The following is a 26,000-nucleotide window of genomic DNA, read 5'->3' on the forward strand; positions in this document are numbered from 1 at the left end:
TGCTTCTGGAGCCAGGACTCACTTTCTCTCAACCCAGTATAAATACCTCCCTATTTCTCCCCTTTTTTTAGCTTTGACAAAGGGTCAGTTAGACTCGAAATGTCAGCTCTTTTCTCTCCTTATAGACGCTGCCAGACCTGCTGAGATTTTCCAGCATTTTCTCTCTTATTTGTTTTTGGTTTAGACTTTATCTAGATCCTAAAGAACTGTGAACCTACGATGAACAATTCCATTAGTCCTGGATTGATAAATTCAATGATGAAGCATTCTTTACAATCTTTTGACGCCTGTACTTTAAGAGTTAATTTTTCCATGTGGGAATGTAATTGGCAGGTGGCCAGCAACATTATGTTTCAAAGGCTTAGTTTAATGTGTTGAGTTCTGAACAGAAACAGTACACAGTTCTCCAATTCCTGCATGGCATGGAATCAAAGTTCTGTACGCTCCAGGAAAAGTCTGGAAATGTATTTGGTAAACTCGTTTTACAGATAAAGTCACTAAATAATGATGTTCTAATTGCAAATGATCACATTTCTGGTCTGGCTTTAAATAAAACCTGGCAGTATGTAATAATGGGATTGGGATACAAATATGCTGTCACATCCTGTTTATGGAAAGTAATTACTGAGCAAAAATAAAAAGACATACATGGCTTGCTGTAACTGGCAACAATTAAGTGTGATTTAAATTCAAAAATGAGAGCACAGCACATTTTATAAATGAAATTTTAAATATTGTTTATATCAAAACAAGTTCTTGCTTTTGACTTTGGATTAGACAGTTTTGATCATGAAATTCTATCCTTCACAGTCAAAACTTCATTGTCATCATCAATCTTGTGTGCCTACATTAAACTTCCAATGTGACATGTGGATAATACATGCTGATTGAAGTGAGTGATGGTATACACACTGTTTCAAAGTAGCTGATACCACTGTCATTCCACCTTTTGTTTTTAACAGGAAGTATTCAAAAGACCTTTTATTCTTCATCATTGTAAATTTCATTAGTGATTATGCTAAATGTATCTCCTCTCGAGGCCAGGGTTATTTTGATGATTTGAATTGCGCAGTTTACTCACTAAAGACCCTGGATTGCACTCGACTTAGTATGGCTCAGTAGCATACAACACATAAAGCTAATGGAGAAGCAAGTTACCACAGATGGGGGAGGTGGTAGGTGGTTAGTGGGTGTAGGTACTGGTGAAGAAAAGATGCTGGTAGTTCAGATTAAGTGATTGGAATGTGGGAATGGCAGAACAGTGGTGTGTCTCCTGTCAGACTTGAAAGGACAGACAGACTTGAAAGGACAAACAGCCCGATTGGAAAGGGGAAAGGACATGATAACAAGTTAAAAGAAAGGGAAAATTGGTTCACAATTTGACGGTGTTCAACAAAATTGTGAACCATTTCTTCCATTCCGATGAGACGCCTGTCCTTTCAAATCTGGCAGGAGACACACCATTGTTCTACCATTCTCACATTCCGATCCCTTAATCTGAACTATCAACATCTTTTCTCCCCAAGCACCTACACACGCTAACCACCACTCCTCCCCCGCCACTATAGCATAAATTCTGCCCCTCCACACTTCACTTCAGCTCTGATGAAGAGTCATCTCGACTCAAAACATTAGCTTGCTCAGCATTTGTTGTTTCAAGCCAATGGGGACCACTCAGGTTGTTTATAAATGCCTGTTGTTTGTGATCAATTTGAATATCTTGCATTTTGGACAAATACCCACAATGCATAGAAGAGCAAAATAATCTTACTCAATCAGGAATAGATTTTCGTGTTGCTATCCACGGCCTTTACTGTCCAAGTCTCTCCTTCATCCATCACTACCTTTAGTCCTTCCTTAAGCTACCCCTCCTAACCAATACTTATTTTGCTTGACATCAAATTTTGTCAGGAAATCTATGAAATTTTAGTTCATTAAAGGCACTATATAAATGCAAGTTTTGATTCGATTTATTATTGTCACATGTACTAACAGACAATGAAAAGTATTGTTTTGCATGTTAACCAGACAAATCGTGTTGAACATAAGAACATCAGGATAATAGAACAGAATACAGAATAAAATGTTACAGTTACACAGAAGCTGCAAAGAAAGATCAACTCTAGTATATGAGAGATCAGTTCACAAGTTTGATAAATCACCAGATATTTTTATTTGTGTGGACGAGTCAACTGGCAGTATAGATATCAAATAGAAAAGAAATGGATGATATTGTGTCTCCTGGAGTTCTGGTTGAATATTTACAGCGTTCCTGTTGTGTGCACAGTGGTAGTTGTAGTTAGAGTAGTATAATTCTACATTTGTACATCAATTTCAACAGGTTTAACTGTTTATTTTGAACATATTCAGGAGATGGCAATCATTCAATATGCTGTCTTGATAGTAATTTGAACCTCACTCCTGCAAAATAATCATGCTGTTTAGTTGGAACTGATACATTGCATTCCACCATTGTTAGCATTTAGGGTGCTGTATTCTGGGCTCTTCGTACATACAGCCTTTTCACCTGATAAACAGATATACACCAAGCCTCGCACTGCCCACTTAATAGTGACAAAGTGTATGAGAAAATTGGGTTTCATAAGATTTTCCATCACTGCCACCTGCTTTCCACCTCCCTCCCCACCCCAACGCTAGTAGGTCAGTGCGGGGGAGATCCAAACGAGCAGTGAGGTATACCATTGATTTAGTGACAGATCAAATTTCAAGCCCCTCTCCTGTTAGTACACAGACAGGTTCTGCTTCCAAATTCTGCATTCACATCCAATGGGCCACTCACGTCTTGATGGATCAGGGTAATAACTCCTTGGTGCCTTTGAGTTGTGGAAACCCATGGGAAAATATGTGATAGTCCCCCGCTCACTGATTTAAAGGTCGTCAGGGGGCAGGGTCCTTGTGATATGAAGAACATGGCCTGCCCACTGCCTAAACCCTTCCCGATCAAAATCCTTTTTAATGGGGGATAGTGTCAAGTGACCATCCTGCTCTTGAGTATAGTGGGGTCCTTAAGTGCAAATGGACAGCTATGGAAATCCCTGCCTCTAAAGTACCTGTGACAGCAGGGGGTCCGTGTCAGGTGTGTAGCTCAACAACTTTAGCTGGTGTCAGGCAAGTCAGAAGAATATCCTTTGAGGTCCCCTGCGCCCATCAGAAGCATTCCCTCATAAGACCGAATCCCTCCATTACTCTCCGCCCCACAGCCTCTCAAATCCAGTCCTACAAGATCCTTCATCCCCTCAGTCACCTCGCTGGGTTTGCCAGCAAGGCCCTGCAAATATCCAGACTTAACTAAAAATCCACCTCTCAAAGTGTCCACCTCTATGGGCACGACTGCAGTCTCAGCAATAGCCGCTGCTCGAAACTGGGGCTGCTGGGCTGTCAGAAGGCCAGCAGCTCGCGAAGGCAGAACTTTCTCCCCAAGTGGAGGGTGCAGGGATGGAGGTATTTAATGTCCCTTGCAGTGTTGAATGGCTGATGACTGCAGGTGCATCTGTGATCACTGGGAATGCCCTGCCATTCAATAGATTCTGTTCACAAAATCTTCCTATTGCATGGGACAACCCACCACTTTAGCTGCCGTGAAATTGTTTATGACCATGAAAGAAATGCCTGTGTCTTGGACTGACAGCCTGTTAAATCCTGCACCTCCAAATAGCTCATCTACTGTGTCTGTTAGTCTCGATGTGGTCTCCTCTACAATGTGGAGACAGGACGCCAACTTCGAGAATGCTTCAGGGAACATTTCTGGGACACACACAACCAACAATCCCACTGCCCTGTGGCCAACCACTTAGTCCTGGGTCTCCTCCAACATGAAATCCAAGCCACCCAACGACTGGAGGAAAAACGACTCATCTTCCTCCTTGCGACCTTTCAACCACACGGCATTTGGGATGGGACCACTCGCCGCCGTCGATTTGCCACTGCCCTTTCACCGCCAAGGACGCTTCACCACAGCAAGTGTTTGTAACTCATTTTTATGTATAAACCAATAAAATGATATTTATTTCACCTCTTTTTTTAATCAATATGTACTATGTTGTTGTATAAATAAAGGGGACTGAGAAGTATGAAAGAACAGGCAGGAGGGAAAACAATCAGTACATATATACCTTTCCGGTGGTGAATAGTCTCCAGAGGTCAAATGACCCCAGTGGAGAAACGCTGGTGGTGAACCGGCAGAGGCTAATCGGCGGTGGCGAATGTGCCTTGGCGAATCCTCACCAACCCACGGCGTTAATGTTGCTTTCACCAGTTTCCCTATCTCCCCTCCCCCCACTTCAACCCAGCTCCCACCCTCCAACCTGCCACCGCCCTCTTGAACTGTCCTACCTGTCCACCTTCCTTCCCACCATTTCACTCCACCATCCCCACTGACCTATCACTATGCCCCCCCACCTGCATCTAGCTGTCACCTTCCCAGCTACCTGACCCCTCCCTCCACCTTCCTATTTATCTCTCAGCCACCTTCTCCCGCCACTCCCACAATATTCCTGAGAAAGGGCTTACGTCCAATATGTTGACTCTTCTGCTCCTTGGATGCAGCTTGACCTGCTGTGCTTTTCCAGCACCACACTCTCCTTGTAATCATTTATTTTCATAAATCATTTGCAAAGCCATTAGGACTCAGTATTCACAGCAAAATAAATTAAATTACAGAATGTGAACCAAAACCATTGGTAAAAGTTTTGAAATCTAGTATAGTAAAGAGAAATTTGCATTTACTTAATTGCCTTGAAACAGTTACCTGGATCGTAGGTTACCTCTCAGTTATACATTGTCTTTAATTTGTTGGATCTTTGCATTCTGAAGTGGAGTGGCTGAAAAATGGGAAGGGATGTTGATCTGCTGAGCCTTCAAGTCTTTCCTCTTGCATTTCCATAAATATAGTAAAGCATACTGAAATGCTAACACAGGAAAGGAATCAGACAAACATTTACACTGTTTCAAAGATCATGATATTAGCACAGACGACTAAATTCTTGATCAAAACAGTAGGTTCTTTAAAGACAATTAAAGAAAGAAACAGAGGGGTAGAGAGAGAGAGCCAAAGATGTTTAGAGCGTGAATCTCAGACCATAAGATCTAAGTGGTTGAAGGTATAGTCTCCATTGATGGTGCTAAAGAAGTACAGGATGTATGAGAGGTCCATAGGGTTCAAGGTGGTGTCAGAGCCAGAGGGGACTGATTAGAACTTGAATGATATTTATAAAATCAATCTAGTGATGGACTAGATATCAATCTCAGTCATTTAATGTACTGGGGACAGTTGAACTGAAATTTGGCATTTTCAATCATAGACAATTATCAAGACAATAAGTGCAGGAGTAGGCTATTCTGCCCTTCGGGCCTGCACCACCATTCATTATGATCATGGCTGATCATCCTCAATCAGTATCCTGTTCCTGCCTTATCTCCATAACCCTTGATTCCACTATCCTTGAGAGCTCTATCCAACTCTTTCTTAAATGAATCCAGAGACTGTGCCTACACTGCCCTCTGGGGCAGAGCATTCCACACAGCCACCACTCTCTGGGTGAAGAAGTTTCTCCTCATCTCTGTCCTAAATGGCCTACCCCTTATTTTTAAGCTGTGTCCTCTGGTTCAGGACTCACCCATCAGCGGAAACATGTTTCCTGCCTCCAGAGTGTCCAATCCTTGAATAATCTTGTACGTCTCAATCAGATCCCTCTCAGTCTTCTAAACTCAAGGGTGTACAAGCCCAGTCACTCCAATCTTTCAACATAAGATAGTCCCGCCATTCCAGGAATTGACCTCGTGAACCTACGCTGCACTCCCTCAATAGCCAGAATGTCTGTCCTCAAATTTGGAGACCAGAACTGCACACAATATTCCAGGTGCGGTGTCACCAGGGCCCTGTATAGCTGCAGAAGAACCTCTTTGCTTCTATACTCAATCCCTCTTGTTATGAAGGCCAGCATGCTATTAGCTTTCTTCACTACCTGCTGTACCTGCATGCTTGCCTTCATTGACTGGTGTACAAGAACACCCAGATCTTTTTGTACTGCCCCTTTACCTAACTTGACTCCATTTAGGTAGTAATCTGCCTTCCTGTTCTTGCCACCAAAGTGGATAACCATACATTTATCTACATTAAACTGCATCTGCCATGCATCTGTCCACTCACCTAACCTGTCCAGGTCACCCTGTAATCTCCTAGCATCCTCCTCACATTTCACCCTGCCACCCAGCTTTGTATCATCAGCAAATTTGCTAATGTTACTATTAATACCATCTTCTATATCATTAATATATATTGTAAAAAGCTACCGTCCCAGAACTGATCCCATTGGTCACCGCCTACCATTCCGAAAGGGTGCCGTTTATCACTACTCTTTGTTTCCTGTCAGCCAACCAATTTTCAATCCAAGTCAGTACTTTGCCCCCAATACCATGCGCCCTAATTTTGCTCACTAACCTCCTATGTAGGACTTTATCAAAGGCTTTCTGAAAGTCCAGGTACACTACATCCACTGGATCTCCCTTGTCCATCTTCAGAGTTACATACTCAAAAAATTCCAGAAGATTAGTCAAACATGATTTCCCCTTCATAAATCTATGCTGACTCTGACCTATCCTGTTACTGCTATCCAGATGTGTCATAATTCCATCCTTTATAATTGACTCCAGCATCTTTCCCACCACTGAGGCCAGACTAACTGGTCTATAATTTCCTGCTTTCTCTCTTGCTCCTTTCTTAAAAAGTGGTACAATATTAACCACCCTCCAATCTGCAGGAACTATCCCGAATCTATCGAACTCTGAAAAATAATCACCAACGCATCCACGATTTCTAGAGCCACCTCCTTCAGTACCCTGGGATGTAGACTATCAGGCCCCGGGGACTTATCAGCCTTCAGACCTAACAGTCTCTCCAACACCAGTTCCTGGCAAATATAAATTCCCTTAAGTTCAGGTCCTTCAGCCACTGTTACCTCAGGGAGATTGCTTGTGTCTTCCCCAGTGAACACAGATCTGAAGTACCAATTCAATTCTTCTGCCATTTCTTTGTTCCCCGTAATATATTCCCCTGTTTCTGTCTTCAAGGGCCCAATTTTAGTCTTAACCATTTTTTTCCCTTTCACATACCTAAAAAAGCTTTTACTATCCTCCTTTATATTTTTGGCCAGTTTGCGTTCGTATCTCATTTTTTCTCTGCGTTTTTCCTTCTTAGTAATCCTCTGTTGTTCTTTAAAAGCTTCCCAGTCCTCCGTTTTCCCACTTATCTTTGCTATGTTATACTTTTTCTCTTTTGACTTTATATGTTTCTTAACTCCCCTCGTCAGCCACGGCCACCCATGCCTCCTCCTAGGATCTTTCTTCCTTTTCGGAATGAACTGATCCTGCATCTTCTGCATTATACCTAGAAATATCTGCCATTGTTCCTCCACTGTCATCCCTGCTAAGGTATTGCACCACTGAACTTTGGCCAGCTCCTCCCTCATAGCTCCATATTTCCCTTTATTCAACTGCAATATTGTCACTACCGATTGTACCCTCTCCCTTTCAAATTGCAGATTGAAGCTTATTGTATTATGGTCACTACTTCCCAATGGCTCCTTCACTTTGAGGTCCCTGACCAATTCTGGTTCATTGCATAATACCAGGTCCAGAATTGCCTTCTCCCTGGTAGGCTCCAGCACCAGCTGTTCTACGAATCCATCTTGGAGGCACTCCACACAGTCTCTTTCTTGAGGTCCAATACCATCCTGATTCTCCCAGTCTACCTGCATGTTGAAATCCCTCATAACAACTGTAGTAACATCTTTACGACAGGCCAATTTCAGCTCCTTATTCAACTTACACCCTACATCCAGACTACTGTTTGAGGGTCTGTAGATAACTCCCAAGAGGGTCTTTCTACCCTTAGAATTTCTCAGCTCTATCCATACTGACTCTACATCCCCTGATTCTAGGTCCCCCTGCGCAAGGGACTGAATATCATCCCTTACCAACAGGGCCACCCCACCCCCTCTGCCCGTCAGTCTGTCCTTATGATAGCACGTATAGCCTTGAATATTCATTTCCCAGGCCCTGTCCACATGAAACCATGTCTCAGTTATCCCCACAATATCGTATCTGCCAATTTCCAAAAGAGCCTCAAGCTCATCCATCTTATTTCTAATGCTTCGTGCATTCATATATAGTATTTTTAATTTGTTACTGCTCTCACCCTTCCCATCAACTCCTATTTCACTCAACCTTACAGCATGATCCCTTTTTGATTTTTCTGCTTCATTGATACCGTTGTCTTTCTTGACTTCCCTTGTTCTAACTTTCCCTTCAATTTCCTTCTTAAACTTCCAGTTCGTCCCCCCCCCTACTTAGTTTAAACGTAGCTGTGTTGCAGTAGCAAACCTGCCTGCCAGAATGCTGGTCCCCAAGGTGCAAACCGTCTCTTTTGTATCATTTATGCTTACCACAAAACATACCCCAGTGATCCAAGAATTTAAATCCTTGTTTCCTGCACCAGTTCCCCAGCCACACATTCAAGTCCATTATCTCCCTGTTCCTGGCCTCTCCAGCCCGAGGAACTGGAAGCAAACCGGAGATAACCACCCTGGACGTCCTGCTTTTCAGCTTTCTTCCTAGTTCTCCGAAGTCCCGCTGTAGTATGTTCCTCCTCTTCTTCCCGACATCATTTGTGCCAACATGTACCACCACCTCTGGCTCTTCACCTTCGTCCTTGAGGAGTTCCTGCACTCTGTCTGTGATGTCTCTCACCCTGGCACCAGGAAGGCAACACACCATCCTTAAATCCCACCTGTTGCCACAGAAACCCCGTTCAGTTCCTCTCACTACGGAGTCCCCTATCACCACAGTTCTGTGCGATGTCTGACTCCTCGGCTCTGCCTCCATGCCAACTTTTGATTGACAGACCTGACCGCCTCGCGGACTGGCAGTGTCATCTCCCTCTACTGTTTCCAAAAGATTCGACTTGTTCCTGACAGGTACTTCCCCCGCGGTCTCTTGCACCTGTCTCCTCTCTGCCTTCCTCATCGTCTTCTCTCTTCTGCTCTCTTCTGGTATGGTCGGTGTAATAACCTCGCTGAAGGTCCTGTCCAGAAAGATCTCGTTCTCTCGGATGAGCCCAAGGTCCTCGAGTTCTTTCATCAGTGCTGCAGTATGCTCTGTCAGTAGCTGAATGTGCACACACTTTCCACACTTATACGAGCCAGACACACCAGAGCCGTTGACCTCCCACATCAAGCACGTAGCGCACTGAACCAGCTTGGCAGTCATGTTTTCACCCTCTTCAGCTGTGGTGTAATCACTTCACTCAACCTCCTTGTCGAAGACTCCTGAGCTAAAGACTCTCTCTTCTCTCAACAGGAATTTCCCTGGACTCTCTTTTTGGGGCAAGTCTGTGGACTTTAAAGTTAGGTTAGAGGAGGAGAGTGGGAGTGAGGCCCTACTTTGTAGGACCTGGGGTCGAGAACACACCCACTCAAATAACAATCACTTACCTTCCCAACCAGCTCTGCGGTCTGACTTCACTTCCACCCAGTTCCCGCCGCTCTCTGCTGCAAAAAAAACTTGACTCTCCAATGCAACAAAAGAAGAACAGTGTTTTATTTTAATAAAGACGTCTTCCATGTTTAGCTGCCATGGAGTACATGAGTCACTCCATCACAGGTACTCTTTTTTGTCCTGTAATTAAATGACTAGGGAGGTATTGACAATCCAGGTTTCTCTTTATGTAAATAATCCATCCTGGACTGTAGGTGCAGTCGGCACTGAGCCAAACCATCAGTGGGAGGACTAATATTTCCAGTGGTGGCAGGACTCCAGTAATTTCAGGCTATCAGTGTTTATAGATTGAGAATACTAACTGACTAGAAAATGCAAATTCATTACCCATCTATCATCGATGCTTTCGAAATATTCTTCAACACTGGAATCTGGTGAGCGTTGTCATAGAAACAACTACTCTCTGTTTGTGAATGCATTTCCAAGGCATTTCTCCGCAGACTGAGAGCATCTTCTGAGGATAGGAAATGGTGCACCGATCAGTCTGGAGCAAGGTGATATTTCATGGTTTTATATCTGTGTATCTGTATGTTTCTAATCCAGCAATCTGAAAGAATCAGCTTAATTTGCTTCATATATTTTCTTCCCAAAATGAAACCTTATTCCTGCTGAAATATATATATTCTCCAAGGTATGTGCAAAATTTGTAGGTTCTATGAGGTAAGAAGCATATTTAAATAGTATAATTGAATAATGCTTACATCTGGATGGATGGACAAATAGTAAATGCATTAAGCAATCTTTTGAGCATGATACCTAAATTTTAGTTTGCATGGTGCACTTCTAACATTTTTTTCAAAAGCAATATTTTTGTCAGAAACAAACTGCAGCACATCAATTATTGCTTGCTTGCAAATGAATTAAGCGAGATAGAGGTCTGTGCTGGGAGGGCAGCTAAGAACTTTGCAAATGGTACTGACCTGCTTGTTAAGTGAGAAGGCAGAGGCCGTTGTCTTTAATCCTCCTTCAATCAACTCACACACTAATCAGTACTGATAGTTGCAAAATTTAGCCTGGATCTACTTAAGTAATCTAGATTGACATGAAAGGCAGGGATAGGAAGGAACAGAGAGAAATGAGGAAAGCGAGAAGAGACAAAGGCAAAAAAGGCAAGAAAGACTGGAATCACTTTTCTAGATGAATTATCTCTCTTTCTGGTTGTCAAGTTACTTGACTAGCTGTAATGCCACATTCACACCAGGTGTACTATGTGACGTACACAGCTACTCGTGAGTTATGCAAAGTAAAAACCAGCTGGATTCAACTGCCTTTTCTCATGCATTATTAAGTGGACTGAGAATAGACTGCTTGTATCATCGGGATCAAGGTATTGAATAATACTGAAGTTTATCATTGTTATGGATACAGCAAAGAAAACCAAAGACAACAGGAACAGCCCTTCAAGTCTTTCCCAGTGACAGTCCTTTTCAGTATTTATTTATATCCTAATGCTTATGTAAGTCACAGTCTCAAAGTCTGCATTAAAATTTGGTGCGTAATTGGGCACCGTGGCATCCATCTTAATGTCAGATCCACTCCTGACAAGTCAAAGATACATGATGTGTCTCATCTCTGCTCTATAGTTGTGGTAGTTACTGTGGGATAAAAGAATCAGCCTTTTGTGGTGAAGATAAAATAATCTATCGCTTTAAATGGTATTTTGGAAACAGCCACTCTCTTTTAACGTCAATTGTGAAAGTGGACATGGCTCGACGTTTGGCTATCTTATTTAACTACCACTGTGCCTCCATTAACCAAACCAGGGAACTATATAGATTTGGGTGACTGGACCACTTGGACATCTCCATCAAGCTTCCCATGTTGGTGGGGCTGTTGTTGGTCAACCTCATTCTGCATGTTGCCATGCTTAAAACGCCGAAGGCCAAAAATGTCTCCTGGGTGAGTACTTTATGATCAAGGTAGCAGCTAAAGTGTATACATTCTGCAGTTTAAGACTATATTGATTTTTATAATTGTTGCATTAGGTTAATGTTAGTTTTCAACTGTTTTATTAATATAATCAAACATTAGCTAATGATTCAAAGCTGTCACTTTAAATATCTCTTTAAATATTTGGAAGAACCTTCTCCTGTGGGACATTTTTTTGGAACTACCAGGAAGCAAATGTATGAGAGCATGAATTTTCCTGCTGTGTTATGTTTCAACTGTTTAGTTAGAAGTTCATAAATTGCAATTGTTTCTGTGACACATTTGTATGTAGTAAGTGAAAAAGAAATTGTGCCCCACGGGTGAATCTTATATGTGAAAAAGATTTCAGGAGCTTTCATCATAGAAACCTTGTTGAAAAGCAGTAGATAGTGATCAATAAGATCTGCAAGGTTTGTTACTAGCACATGAAAGAAAGTTGAATACTTTGCAAGTACGCCCATTGAAACAAAAAAAACCACAAACACAAAGAAACAGATGGATAGATTGTAAATCAGAAAGAAGTTTAGATTAAACAAGCAGCATGTAACCTCTAGATCCTTTCATCATTATTTGATGCATCTTGATGAGTGTCATTTAGGAAATGAAACATCAGGTTTGTTTTTGAATCTTTTGTTTTTACATCTGCGTATGTGCAGTTCCAATCAACTATAAGTGAGGCCTGCCCCTGTAATAGGGTCTAAAGCAGGAAGAACAGATGCCAGTCCTAGATAGAGATTAGTTATTTTAATGTAAAGTGCTGCACAGTCTAAATCCAAGTTGATTTGCTCATACTTTGTGAGACTCCTATTATGTGCTGTATGTAGTAATTCTGTGATCCAGCTGTAACAACTTACAGGATGTTAGTGTGACCTATTTTGCCTTTCAAATGATATCAGTTCTATTTCTGGTAACAAGCAGCATGTTACCTTTTGTATTATTTACATTTAGTGTATAAAATATCTAACGTAAGTTTCTTTGGCCATTGTGATGAGCACAGCTAACGCTTCTCTTCAAAAACAATTTGAAAGTAGGTTTAACAATGTTATATATTGCTTATAAATTTTGATTATTGTTTGTAACTTTTGAAACAAAACAGGTAATTCAATAATGAGCAAACAAAACCACCATAATTTATGCTCCTGCACTTATCAAATATTTACACTTTCATTACAGCTATGCTTATAAATTAACCAGCATACAAAGTTGCAATGCTAGCTTTTAAATGTCTCCTGTCTTCTGGGATTGGCAGATTTACCGTCCTTGTGATGGCTTGTGAAGTTTTCTTTTGCCTGTTATGTCACAGAGTTAGCAGTAAATGATGTACATTTTTGGGAGTGCTATTTCCAACTGAAACAGCTTCAATGGCAAAGCGATACCATGATTGCAAGGTACTGTTTCATGGAGTAATGGGATGTTATTGGTTTTCATTTTCATTTTCCATCTATGCTAAACTCCTTATCTCCCTGCTGTGGGGAGACCCAGGGGAGAATGCTTCTGAAAGAGGCAGGGCAAATTAGAGCATGGATCTCCATCAGCTGCTTTCATGTCACTACTTAAAGGTTTGAAAGAAACAATGGTGATGGACTAAGAACAGACCATGCTGTTTGTCCACTTTGCAAGGAATGTTGCATATTGTGAAGTAAATACAGAACTGGAGACAAGGAAATTTAAAGTAAAGGAGCCCTGGAGTCAAATAGCATTGTGATGTTTAGCCATTAAGGGATATAATATATTTAAACTTGCATCAAATTTCAGTTAGATTTTAGGCTGAATGTTTCAGTTGACATATACAGAAATTGTCATCAATTTATGGCATGAGATAACACTATCTTTCAGAGAAATTGCAATTGTTTGGCTAATGGTTTCATATTAACTGTGATTGATTTGACCATAATTTTTGTCAACTAAAAAAGAAAGACAGGTGAGGTTATTAATAATGCTTGCAGTAATACTGTAACAACACTTTAAAAGGAGCAGATGCAGAACACTGCCAGATGAATAAAAATGGCCACTGCTTCACATTTGCTGGTTTTTAATCCGCTTCAACTGTGATCCATTCTTGCATCACTTACAGTCTCCGTATATAAAACCCTTTTAGAAGCTGTCAGTGACTGTTTTTTTGTTTAACAACATTATCGTGAAATCAAGCATTCTGCACCTATTCTTGCTGCGCTACAAGCAAACAATAGAAGCGGGAAGTTGCAACAGGGAGTGGAAAATGGGAATTTTATACCAAGTTCCTGTAATGTCTAATCTTTTTTAGTTTACAGGAAATGTAAAGGATGTAATACTTCTGTTACAATGTGATAGCACACTTCACACTGCTCAGATCATTTTTTCATTTTATTAATGTGTTTTTCTTTTCTTATTAAAAAATAAGGAAATGGTTAATAGATTTTTATTTTTACGGTGAAAATTAAATTATCCAAATAATTAACATGGGATAGCTTACTCTTTTACTCCTTGGAAAATACATTGGCACTTTTTGCATCATTTGAACAAGAAATAATCATTAGGAAGAGAAATAGGTGGTGAATCAGTTATTCAGAAGAACAGAAAACAGATGGGTGAGCACTTAAACACACCCAGGTTCCTTATTTACTCAGGAATTGCCAGGATCTGAGCATTTAGAATTTTATCCCGCTAAACTGAGCAGGTGGGACGGACAGTTGGTTCAAGGTCAGATGTTTCATTTGAATAAATAACATTATAATAGCATCCACGTTGTAGCTGTGATCACTATTGTGATCTGCAGTTTTCCTTAGAGACATAGAGAGGATAGCCTATAATAATTGCTGGCTTACCAAGAATCCCAACTTTTGTGGCCTTTTAAATATTAAGATGTGACAAAGAATTTTGGTTAATGCTTCTTGTTTTGTCCTAACTATATTTGGATGTTTTCTGCATATCATTACTTAAACGATATGCTTAAGCTGTAGGCTAGTCTTGTTGGAAGTCTTGGATCAGAAAATATACTCAGACCAAGAGTGCATGAATGTTTACCGACTCTATTCAGTTGGTCTTGACATAGCCTTAATATTGTTGCCTTGTGCCTACCAATAATTTGACCTCCATTGACTTTCAGTATCAAGAACTTGCTTTCAGTCCTCATGTGTGTACGAATGCTGAGAAACCCCGACATTGGATTTTCATTAGTTTGGGCCTTCAACGATCAAATGCTTTAAGAAATCTTATCCAGCATAAATCTCGTAGAGCACATGATAATCATTCTTTGACACAGGCTCTAATGGCAATGCTGTTTATGTTTTTGTACAACTTCTCAGGAGTTAGCACATGCAACTCTGTTTCATATTGACTGAGGTGCACCTGAAGGGGTGTCTAGGGGCATCATCAATCTCTTGCTGCCTGACAACTTCAGTAAGCTCATGGCTTGCCAATTAGATTTATCTAAATTGCCTGTCTCCTGTCATCCAACCAATTTCCAATCCAAGATGAAAAGCTACCACCAATTTGGTGCACCATCATATATGCTTGTGATTTCCCCTGGAGAACTTTATTGAATGCATACTGGTAAATTTCTATATCAGTGAATGAACTGAACTTTATCCCTTAATTTGAAAGTAGTCATGCATACCATACACAACAGCAAATATTGTTTTTATTCACTCTGGTTAAATAAAAACACATTGCATCATTTTTTATTCTAAATCTTTTCTAGCAATTTATAGCTGGAATAACCTGACATCCTCAAATTTTAGAAGATTGCTGTTGAGCAAAAAGACCAAGTATGTCATCACATAATGACTACTGATTTAGCTCATTTTCCTTTTATCTTGTTTTCCATTCAGGGTCTTCCAACCATAACCCTTATCTAGGTTTCTCACTGAACTTGTGCTAGATAAAGGATGATGGAAGTTTGCTCTTATTTCAAATTTAAATTGGGTGACTGGTTCCTTTAATAAATGTAATTTGATTTTCACAGTTTCTTTGATTGATAACTTTGAGTAGCCATATTGCTCCATGTGTTTTGCTGTACTGCAAAATGCCATTGTTTTATGCAATCAGAAAATAAAGCAAGAGTACTCACATTGTGCATAAAATAAGAGATAGGAGTAAGGTCCCTCAGAGACTGCTGTGCCATTCAATAAGAAAATGTCTGATCTTTTACGTCAACTCCACCCACATTAATCCATAGCCTTGAATTTCCTTTGTACTTAAAATCTACTGATGACAGTTTTGAATATACGCAATGACTCAGCAGCCACAGTTTTTGAATAGAGCATTCCAAAGGTTTAGAACTATTAAAATGAAAAAAATTGCTCACTATCTCAGTCTTAAATGGCTGACCATTTATTGGAAGACTGTGATTCTGTGTTCTAGATTCCCCAACCGGGGGAGGGATTTTCTCAGCATCTACTCTTTCAAGCTCCTTAAGAATTTTTAATGTTTCAAGCAGATGACCACTCATTTTTTTGAACTGGAGACAATAAAGGCCAAGTCCTCTCAATCATTTCTCGCAGAAGTAATACCTAATTTCAGGAACCAACCAAGTAAACCTTCATTATACTCCCATTATGACAAGTACTTTTAACCTTGGTTAAGGAGACCAAAAACTGCACTAATACATCAATTACAACCTCACACCCTGTAGTTATAGTGAGACTGTTTTAGTCTTATACTCCAATCATTTTGGAATATCCACTGATACTTTGTTGTCTATTCTACTAGTTACACATTCAGAAAATGTGAACAAATTTGTCAGCATTGTATTAACCAGGAGCTCTGCGGGATGTAAAAGTCCTGCCCTGAGCTAATTAGTGGCCTGATGATCATAAAATTAGTTGAGGACAGCAGGCCCTGGGGAGGCAGCTCAGTCCAACCTTTTCAGCTAGGATTAGGTGTTCACCATCTCTACCATTTTTATTCTCTAAAGTGCCTTCACTTGTCTCTGTTTCAAATGGCATCCTTGTTTACTTTTGCTCATCTCTCCCTGTTGGCAAATGTATTGTTTACAATCTAATCGAGTCTCCTCTCATCTTCACTCTTTCATTTTCGGTTTCTTGGTCCTCCTTTGAAAATCTGTTCAATCATCAGGCTTATTACACTCTTCTAAGCTTCTATTATAATAAGTATTATAAAGTAAAGATGAAGTATTATAACTGTAATAAGCTGTCTTTGAATATTCTTGTTCGGCATTGTTGGGCAACTTTTCCATGGACTTTATCTGAAAAGGAATATGGTTTTCTTTTAAATAAAACATTAATTCTTTAATGGCAATGTCTGGCGTCATGTATTTCATGTAATTCTCTGATGGACATCGCCGAATTGCCTCTCATACCAAATAATTTAATATGTTTAGCTTTAACACCCTAATTCCTGAATTAATTAAATCCCATTCAAAATGTAAAATTCTATCATATTACAGAGAGTGTTCCTTAGAGGCTCCTTTATTGAAAGATTATTAATTAATCCTTTCACATTACATAATACCAGCCTATTGCCTTAGAGGAAATTATTGTGGATGCTGGAAATCTGAAATAAAGACAGGGAATACCAAACTAATTTGGCAGCATCTGAGATGAGAGAAAAAATTTCAGGCCTGTGACCTTTTATAATTTGCCTTACCTTACTTAATAGATCACTCTTCTGCTCCCTGATGCCCCACATTGTCTGCAGCTCACACTCCACCTGAACAATCCTCAGCTAGAATTCCTCAAACTGCAGACACTTGCTGCTGATACGGATTCCGGTGTAACATTGCTGTCTGTAAACTCATGTATGCTGCTGTTACAGAATGTCATCTGCTATGAAAATCTATTTATTCTGATTAAGATTTAAAAGGGACCTAAAGGGCAACCTTTTCATGTGAGGCGGTGTGTGTATGGAATGAGCGGCCAGAGGAGTTAGAAGCTGATAGAATTACAATGTTTAAAAAGCATCTGGATAGGTACATGAATAGGAAGGGTTTAGAGGGGCATGGGCTAAATGATGGCAAATGGAACTAAATAAATTTAAGATATCTGGTTGGCATGGACAAGTTGGACTGAAGGGTCTATTTCTGTGCTGTACAACTCTGACTCTAATAGGATATATTGTCTTGGAAGGAGGAAAATGTAGATTTTAGGTTTTAAAATGATATCTAGACTTCAGGGGTTAATTTATGAGAAGAGATTAGACAAATTCGGCCTGTTTCCTTTAGAATTTAAAAGGTTTAAGAGGTGATCTAATCGAGATCTTAGTGATATTATCAGGAAAAGACAGGAGATAAACTATTTCAACTGGTCAGGGATTCTAGAACTAAGAGCGTAGTCTGAGAATTAGGGTCAGACTGTTTAGGAGAGATGTTAGGAAGTACTCTACACACAAAGGGTGGTTAATGTTTGGAACTGTTTTCCGTTAATGGCAGTAGATGTAGAGTCAGTTTTGAATTTTAAATCCGAGATAGATAATTTTTGTTAAGCAAAGGTTTTAAGGGATAAAGGCCAAAGGCCCTTATGGAATTAAGCCTCAGCTCAGCTGTGATCTCATTGAATGCTGGAACAGGCTTGAGAGGCTGAATGGCCTACTCCTGTTCCTGTGTTCCTAATTTAAGAAATTTGACCTTGGAGATCCTGGACAAGGCTTTTTGCCTTGTGACCTGGCCAGCTTGAGATTTAAAAATCCACTAATGCTGAGTGCAGGTAAAATCTCATCCTCACCCCTCACTTTGCAGCCGCAATGACAAGAAGGGATTGTGCTGGGGGGGGGGGGGGGGGGTTAAAAGAAAGAAACATTATTATCATAAACAATTTTTCTCATTGTAACCAAAAGTAAATGTCATTGCCTCTTCCAGGGTTATATGTCGAGTATTACCTAAGGAAAAAGAGACTTGGATCCATTTATGTTCCAGGACATATTTAAACAATCCTACTGATTATTCTGATTAGAAAAACAAGTAGTTGTCACAAAGATTAACGACTATAATTCCTTCTTTCAGCATTTACATCTAACAAAACAGCATAATTAAAGGGCAGGACTTAAAGGATATTTGAATTACAATATAAAACAAACAACAAAATAGGAAGGAGAACTCATTGTCGTTAATTTTGAAAACTGAAATTAGTGATTACATTATATGATTTGTACAAATTTGAAATTCATGTTTTGTTTATAGGAATAGAATTGCTCTTGTATGCAAAGGCAGAAGTGTTTTGAGGCAAGAACAAATGATACTGGAGCTCGACCATTATTAACTTGATTCTGATGGGGTGGTAATGGTGCTGGTGATGATGCTGTGTTACAGTTTACTCAGGATGTAGGAGTTTCTGTGGCAGAATGCACTTACCATGCAGGCTGAAACAGTACTTAGAGACGGTAGAGGCTCCAATGGTCTCTTCATCATGTGGGTCAGAAATCTTTCCAATTCTTATCACCTGCCATTGGTATGTGTTGGAAGCATCCTAGGTTGATAATCATTATATATGTTCTGAATGCACTTTCCCTGGCTACCAAGTCCTGGATGGTGCTCAAATCCAGAGCTTCTGGCTCAGAGAGAGGGATGTAATCTAATTTCCTCTGCAATACAGGACATTGTTTCAAAATTTGCAATTGATGGACATAATGATGGATTTTAATACAGAACAGTGTCAAATGGCACATTTTAGTTGGAGAAATTATACTGTACTAAAAGGCACAATTTTAGTGAGGATGCAAGAATTGAAAGACCTAGCAGTGATTGTGCACAAATCTTTGAAGGTGACAAGATAGGTGAACAAAACAGTTGATAAGCCATATAAATGGGCTTTATAAGTTAAGGTGTAGAATGCAAGAGCCAGAAAGCTGTGCTAAATGTATGTGAAACATTAATTAAGCCCATGCTATGCTGTTGTGTCCAATCTTGGTCACCACACTTATGAAGGAAGTGAGCTCCTTGGACAATGTACAGAAATGATTTGTTAGAATGGTTATAGAATAAAGGATTTTAGTAAAATGAATGGCATAGAGATAAAGAAGATTGTATCCTTAGATAATGGGCACTACTAGGAGGTTTGATAAAGACACTTAAATGTGTGAAAAGACTAGATAGGAAAAACATGGAAAAGCTAGCCTGCATTTTACATGGTGTTGTGAACCCCAATATGCCTCCCAGCTAACCTATCAGGGTGGGGGGGAGGGGAGCCTGTTTATGATCCTGATGGTTTACCTACATCAATTTAACATCAGGAGCAACGTAATTACTTTAAGTGAGACTTATGCACCATCTTGGAAGGAAGCCTCTCTTTTGAGAATTACCAGCTACTGAATATGGCAATTAAGACCTGAAAGCATTAACTGATATCACATGGTAAACTTTGCCCATCAGGATATAAAGGACAGTTCTTGGGAATAGCTAACTGGTTCCTGTGTTGTTGTTCTTCGTGTTAACAGCATGTAATTGAAGTAGTAATGTGTACTTATTCTTAATTTGAGCCTGATATAACATGAAAGAAAACCATGATTTGGAGATTTCATTTAGCCATACTTTTAAATAATGAACAGATTAACAGATAATGGACTTGGGCTGACGCTACCACCAGTGAGCTCAGTGGGGACTCCTTAAGGAAGTTGTCCATATGTTGACTGACCCCAGGCTGTGGACCTAAAATTACCAGGCATCCTGCATGGTATAACCTGCAGGCTTGTCCTCCTGACCAATCATATTATCTGTCTCTTTGTATTTGAGAAGCTGGTGGTGAGTCACCTTTTTGACATGCTACAGACCATCTGGTGCAAGTGCACTCTCAGTGCTGTGAGGCAGTGACATCAGACTTTGAATCAACAACGCTGAAGGTGCAACAATATGTTTCCAAATCAGAATGGAGTAACTAAATGGATCTCTTTTCCCAAAAGCTGGCAAAGAGTAAATGAATCAAACAGCTTCCTTCTATGCTGTTCGATTTGAAGACTTTGACAAGAGGTTGAGTTAATTCCCAATGTAACAGTTTTTAAAATGCCAAGAGGGGCATTAGTATGAGGGTTCTCGTGGATATCTTAATTAAAATAGCTTTTAAAATCAAACTTATTGCTTCATTCTTTGCCTTGCTAACAGGCTCCTCCAGTTTGGCACAATTAATTCCAGTTATAATGTAGTCCATTGATGTGGACAGGGAAGTCACTATGAAACCAGCATTATAGGTCCCTGGCACTGAACCAATTATATGATTTTTTTTAAAAACTGGCGTTCCTAAGTATCCTGTAACAGTACCTAATCGTAAAGATTCAGGTGCTTAGTAACTGAGGTCTTCAGTAACAAATGTACTTCAAACTAACATTTTATATTTAAAAGCTATTATTGGTGTGGCGAAGTCCAATGTAAGAAAACACCTGGCAACAATGTTCCCTTTCAGTTCAGCTTCTTTCCAAATGAAATTACAATTAATAAACCCCAAAATAAATATATTTATTTTGCAGTTATGAGTTTACACTCAGGCTCAAAATAATAGTACAACACGCCAACAAGTCTTTAAATGTGTTAATTTCTACAATGCAACTGCTTTAACTTGTAGTCAACATGAGCATCAGATGCAAATCATCCAAGGACTTGGCTTGAATGAAGCAAACTTTGGGCCACCCTCCTCTCTCTTTGCCATGCGTTCCCACTACAGAAGACAACCGAGGACTAGATGACAAGAGGGCAAATTCCAGCTTTCCAATGCCCACTCAAAAACCTACAGCAATTCATGATTTGGAGATGCCGGTGTTGGACTGGGGTGTACAATTTTTAACTTTGTACACCACAGCAATTCATGTAATATTAGCTCAATACTGAAGAAGTCCCTCTTACCACCTCACCCTCAAGTCCTCAAACCAATATTCTAACCTTCTCTATCGATAATATGTAATTTATTATATCAAAATTTCTATTTTAGGAAGTGTACTCTTATAAGTTAACTTTAAAATGCAGTAGGCAGTTTGATTACTCACTTAGACATTCTCAAATAAGTGCCTTTGATTTCACTAATTGTTGACTGGTGCCATGCCTCACAAATCATTGTAATGGCAGAAACATTATTCCTGAGGCTGTAATTGTGGACAAGGTACTCAAGCAATGTGCTTGAAGCCCTTTGGGATTCCCAGATAAGTTTGAATCCTGCTGACCATATTTCTTTCCAATGATGTGGCTCTTATGATGCACTAGTGGTGTCCCCATCTCTGTGCCAGAATGTCCAAGTGCAAGTTCCATCTCACTGCTTAGACCCTCATACCACCTCATCCTCACATCCCCAAAGCAATACTCTAAACTTCCCTACTGACATTATGTCATTTATTTTATCAAAGGTTCTATTTTAGGAAGCAAGCTCCTTATAAGTTAACTGTATCATCGCATGTCTGAACAATAAATTAAGTATAAACATGCTTCTGTGCTACCACACTGTGTCACATTCTAATTCTGACACTCCCTTATAAGCAAGTATTTTAACTAATAATAAGGGAGGATTCAGCATTTAATCTGAATCTCATGCTGATGAGAAATTACTTCATTTTCTCTAATGTTGACAACAATTGGGATCAAAATGTATTACCACACTGTTACAAGATCGTTATCCTCCTTGTTTCCCCTCAGTTATGATGTATTTACTGCTTACTGCTTTTCCATTGGGACCCTGGTTTGGTTGGAGCTGCACTCTGAGTATCCAAGGAAATACAAACTGAAATGGAAAGTAATATTAAGAAATATGAAACACGAACTGCTAATAATTAGAAGAGACCCAAGAATACAAACAGTTCAGATTGTTCTCCTGATAACATGATATATCAAGGCTGCTTATTAATGTTCTTCAAAATTGCAACAATCTACAATCTCCATTTAAAGAATTGTATTTATCACTGTTCCAACGTTTAAAAGAAACGGACCAAACCAGATTATGAAACTTTTATCAAGCTATGCATCTAAGAAAACAACCATGGATAACTAAAGATGTGTTATAAAGCTGTTTTGTTTTTTATTGGTTTGGTACTGATCCACTTTAAAACTGAATGTTATTCAAGATTTTATTTTCTTGTTTTCTACAGTAATATTGCAAACGCTTGCAATTTAAAACATTTGATTATCTCGCCTGAAAAATAGGTGGTGTTATATTTTTGTAAATAAACTGTTAAAATCATCAAATATTCTTTTTAACTTGTAAGCAATGAGTGTACGTGTGAAATTTTATAAAAAATGTACTCTTAGCATAAATTTCATGCAAGGAAGTATGGAGATTAGCTGAACCATAGGATGTTCCCTCAGAGGTTAGCTGACCCCACACGGATTACTATGTCAAAATTCATGCAATGGCTACTCAATAGATTATCTCTGAATTGATCATTACTGAGAAGATCTTACAAATAGGCAGTGCTCACGTGGTATCAAGGACAGGATCCATGTTTGTTCCCACTGAAGATTAATTTCAAAAGTGGTAAGAGGAGCAGGAGTGAATGAAGACGCAACAAACATAGCCAGATTTATTTGAGTTCATTGAACTTCTGGAGGCTGATGCCTTCAGGTCCTCAGGGCTGCACAGCTGGCATAGACATGGCAAGTCTCTGGTCCCACTGCCTTTATAGTGACTGTCTTGAGACACTTTGTCCCCTGTCAAAATAAGACATCTTTCATTCTGTTCACCTCTTGGAGGAAAGTGTTCACTGCTACTGGAAACCATTGCTCCACTATTCACTAAAGTCATTCTACTTGCAGCATGCAGCTCAGGCTAAGTGCACCTTTGGGTAGCTACATGACTAAATTCAAAATTCGGGTGCAAAATTTAATGCCCAACTCCACCTCTACCTGCATTGGAAGTAATGGGTATAGGTTAATTTCACACTGCAGTCTCTTTGCCTTAAGAGAGTTAATAATTATTGAGGCCTTATTGGCGTTTGAGGTCAATTACTTGCAGCATTATCTGGTAAAGCAACAAAGTGAAATTGGATGGATCTTTCATGGAGTCATGATGAGTTGGCTAGAAGGTCATTTAAACAATCCTTGAATGAGCACACGGAATCTTGATGAGATAGTGTAGGGGGACAAGCTGAGAATAGTTCACGGGTCGGCGAAACATTGAGGGCCGAAGGGTCTGTTTTGCGCTGTATTGTTCTATGTTCTAAAGGTCTCTGACTCGCTGTTTCTGTTTGGAGCCCCAGTAGGTAGAGGTCACCAGTAAATTGATGTATAATAACTGGAAGTATTTTATCAAACTCTTCAAGTTTCTTAAGTGACTATTCTATTACATTCCAAGCTTTGTCTAAAGAATATTCTTTGTTACATTTCGCAATTAATTAAAGAACTGTTTAAGAGGCAAGTTAAGCTACTTCCAGTTTTACACAAATAATTGTAACTCGTTAATTAGATAGCTGGACTAAACAAGTGCAATTTTTGCTGAGTTGACTCATCATCGTTTTTCAGAGAAAAAAAATATAAGGGTCTAAATGTCCCTGTCTCTGAGCCAGGACCCCTGAGTCATCCTCCAGATAAATAGAAATAACATCCCTGAACAGATTGAGTAGAAACTAATGTAAAAATATAGGGAACGCTGATTTTGCTTGAGTGCATAAAGTGTAAAACTGGGGTTTGGTTTGTGAGGAAATTCAGTGAATAACAGAATTATGAATTTAAGAGGAATATATTTAACTAACACAATGATGGGCAGAACAGGTGATGTGTCATGACTGCAGCATGTGCGAGCTCCTGGATGTCACTGTAAACCAGTGCAATCACATCTGTAGTAAGGGTCTGCCACTTGTGCTTCAGCTTAACATTAATGAGCTGCAGACACTGTGACACATAAAGGAGGAGGAAGTTACCTGGAAACTTTATTCCAGACTGCAAAGGCACCTCCTTAGGTTCGTATTGTGAGATTTGGTCAGTAGTCAGGAATAAGAGTGTGTGACTATGAGCCAGACAAGTAAAGGCATCAAGAACATGGGAGTAGAAGACCAACCCTTGGAATTCAGCAAGGAGTATTAGATTCTCACAACTTGAGTGGACAAGAATGGAGGCTGTTTTATGAAAGAAAAAATTTATTATTGCACCATGACACCAGAAGCTGTTTAGGTGGGAGAACTTAAAAAGAAATGCAGTGGGGCACAGTATAGTCAGGGGTTAGACACACTTCTTTGCATCTGAGAGTGAGATTCCAAACAGTTGTATTGCCTGCCCAGTGTCAGCTTTTGGGCAATCTGCTAATGTGAGAAACTTGTAGTAGGAAGGGGGGGAATCCAATTGTCACGCTCCATGGAGGTACCAACAACAAAGGAAAGCCAAGGAAAGAGTTTCTCTACAGGGGGTGTGAGTAATTTGGCAATAAATTATAAAGCAGAACATCACATGTAATTGTGCCGTACTACCTGAGTCACATGCAAATTGGTATAGGGTAAATAAGATAAAGTTGTTCCAGTCATTTGTATAACTAGACAAGTAAGGATGGGTTTAAACTGTAGAGGTTGGGGAGGGAGGATAGTGAAGGAACCATATGGGAGAAAATTGAGTATATTCTAGGGAAATGACAAGTTCATTGATCAAGGTAGCAATAATAGTGATGATGATCAGAATATGGCAGTAAGGGACAGTTATTGCAAACTTGGACCTTGCCAGCAAATAGGGTTCCAGTTTGCATAAACAGGAAAGAACTGAATTAAGTGCTCTGTGTCTGAATGTCCACAGCATTCACAACAAAATGGATGAGTTATCATCCCAAATAAAACTTCGTATGCATGACCCAATAGCCATTGCAGCAACGTGGCCACATGGAAACCAAAGCTGGGACCTGAATTTCTGATTATACATGACATTCGAGAAGGACAGGATACTGGGAAAAGGTGCTGCAGTAGCAATGTTAATTGATGAGGAACTTAAGTACTGTTGTGAGGGATGACCTTAGTTCTAAACTTCACCAATTATAATTCGTTTTGGAAGAATAATTAAGAAACAGCATGGTGTAGAAAACATTGGCAGTAATTTGGTAGCCAAAAAACAACAGTGGGAATGTAAGTCACAGCATAAAGAAGATTAGGGGTAATACAGTAATCATGAGGGATTTTGATCTATAGACAGACTGAGTAATTCTAATTAGCATGAATATGGTGAAAAGGGTGAAGTTTTGGAAAGTATGTGAGATGGTTTTTTAATATATTGAGAAACCAATTAGAGAATAGACTATTTTTGGATCTCATATTTTGCAATGAAAGTGGCTAATTAATAATCTTGTTGTAAAGGAACCTTTGAAAAAGAGTGACCATAACAATAGAATTTTATTTGTTTTTATAGATATTTTTATTAGAAATTTAACATTTTTACAAGTTTACAAAAATAAGCAAAACTCTCAAATATAAACATTGATATACAATTAAATCAAATATACAATTGCCAAAATTTAACAAGAGAAAGGAAAAACAAAAATACCGAAAAAGAAAAAAAAAACAAAACTCAACTATCTACTAATCTAACCTACAACTAACCAGAGTATATATTTAAGTCTCTTACATGCTCGGAATGTATTAACCTCAGATGTAATAAAACCCGTATTCGTGCGGGATTCCTCTCC

At 39.5% G+C, this 26,000-nt stretch overlaps 1 protein-coding gene across 5 annotated transcripts in view; it reads left to right on the forward strand.

Moving 5' to 3' along the window:
- The window catches only part of LOC122550015 (voltage-dependent L-type calcium channel subunit beta-2-like), a 330,466-nt gene that overhangs the window by 140,433 nt on the left and 164,033 nt on the right, over nucleotides 1–26,000 (forward strand). The window contains exon 1 of one of the 5 annotated variants that reach the window (XM_087987371.1): nucleotides 9,919–10,067. The exons of 2 other annotated variants lie outside the window; for them this stretch is intronic. In XM_087987371.1, the coding sequence (XP_087843497.1) occupies nucleotides 10,041–10,067 (27 nt within the window). In that variant the 5' untranslated portion in view covers nucleotides 9,919–10,040. Of the gene's footprint in view, nucleotides 1–9,918; nucleotides 10,068–10,658; nucleotides 11,473–12,755; nucleotides 12,891–26,000 lie in introns of those variants that run through there. 2 more of the 5 variants (XM_087987367.1, XM_087987370.1) reach the window with 2 other exon arrangements.

This window comes from Chiloscyllium plagiosum, unplaced genomic scaffold (genome assembly GCF_037043375.1).
Source record: "Chiloscyllium plagiosum isolate Xiang-an unplaced genomic scaffold, Cpla_swu_hap1 HiC_scaffold_5, whole genome shotgun sequence".
Classification (NCBI taxonomy): Eukaryota; Metazoa; Chordata; class Chondrichthyes; order Orectolobiformes; family Hemiscylliidae; genus Chiloscyllium; species Chiloscyllium plagiosum.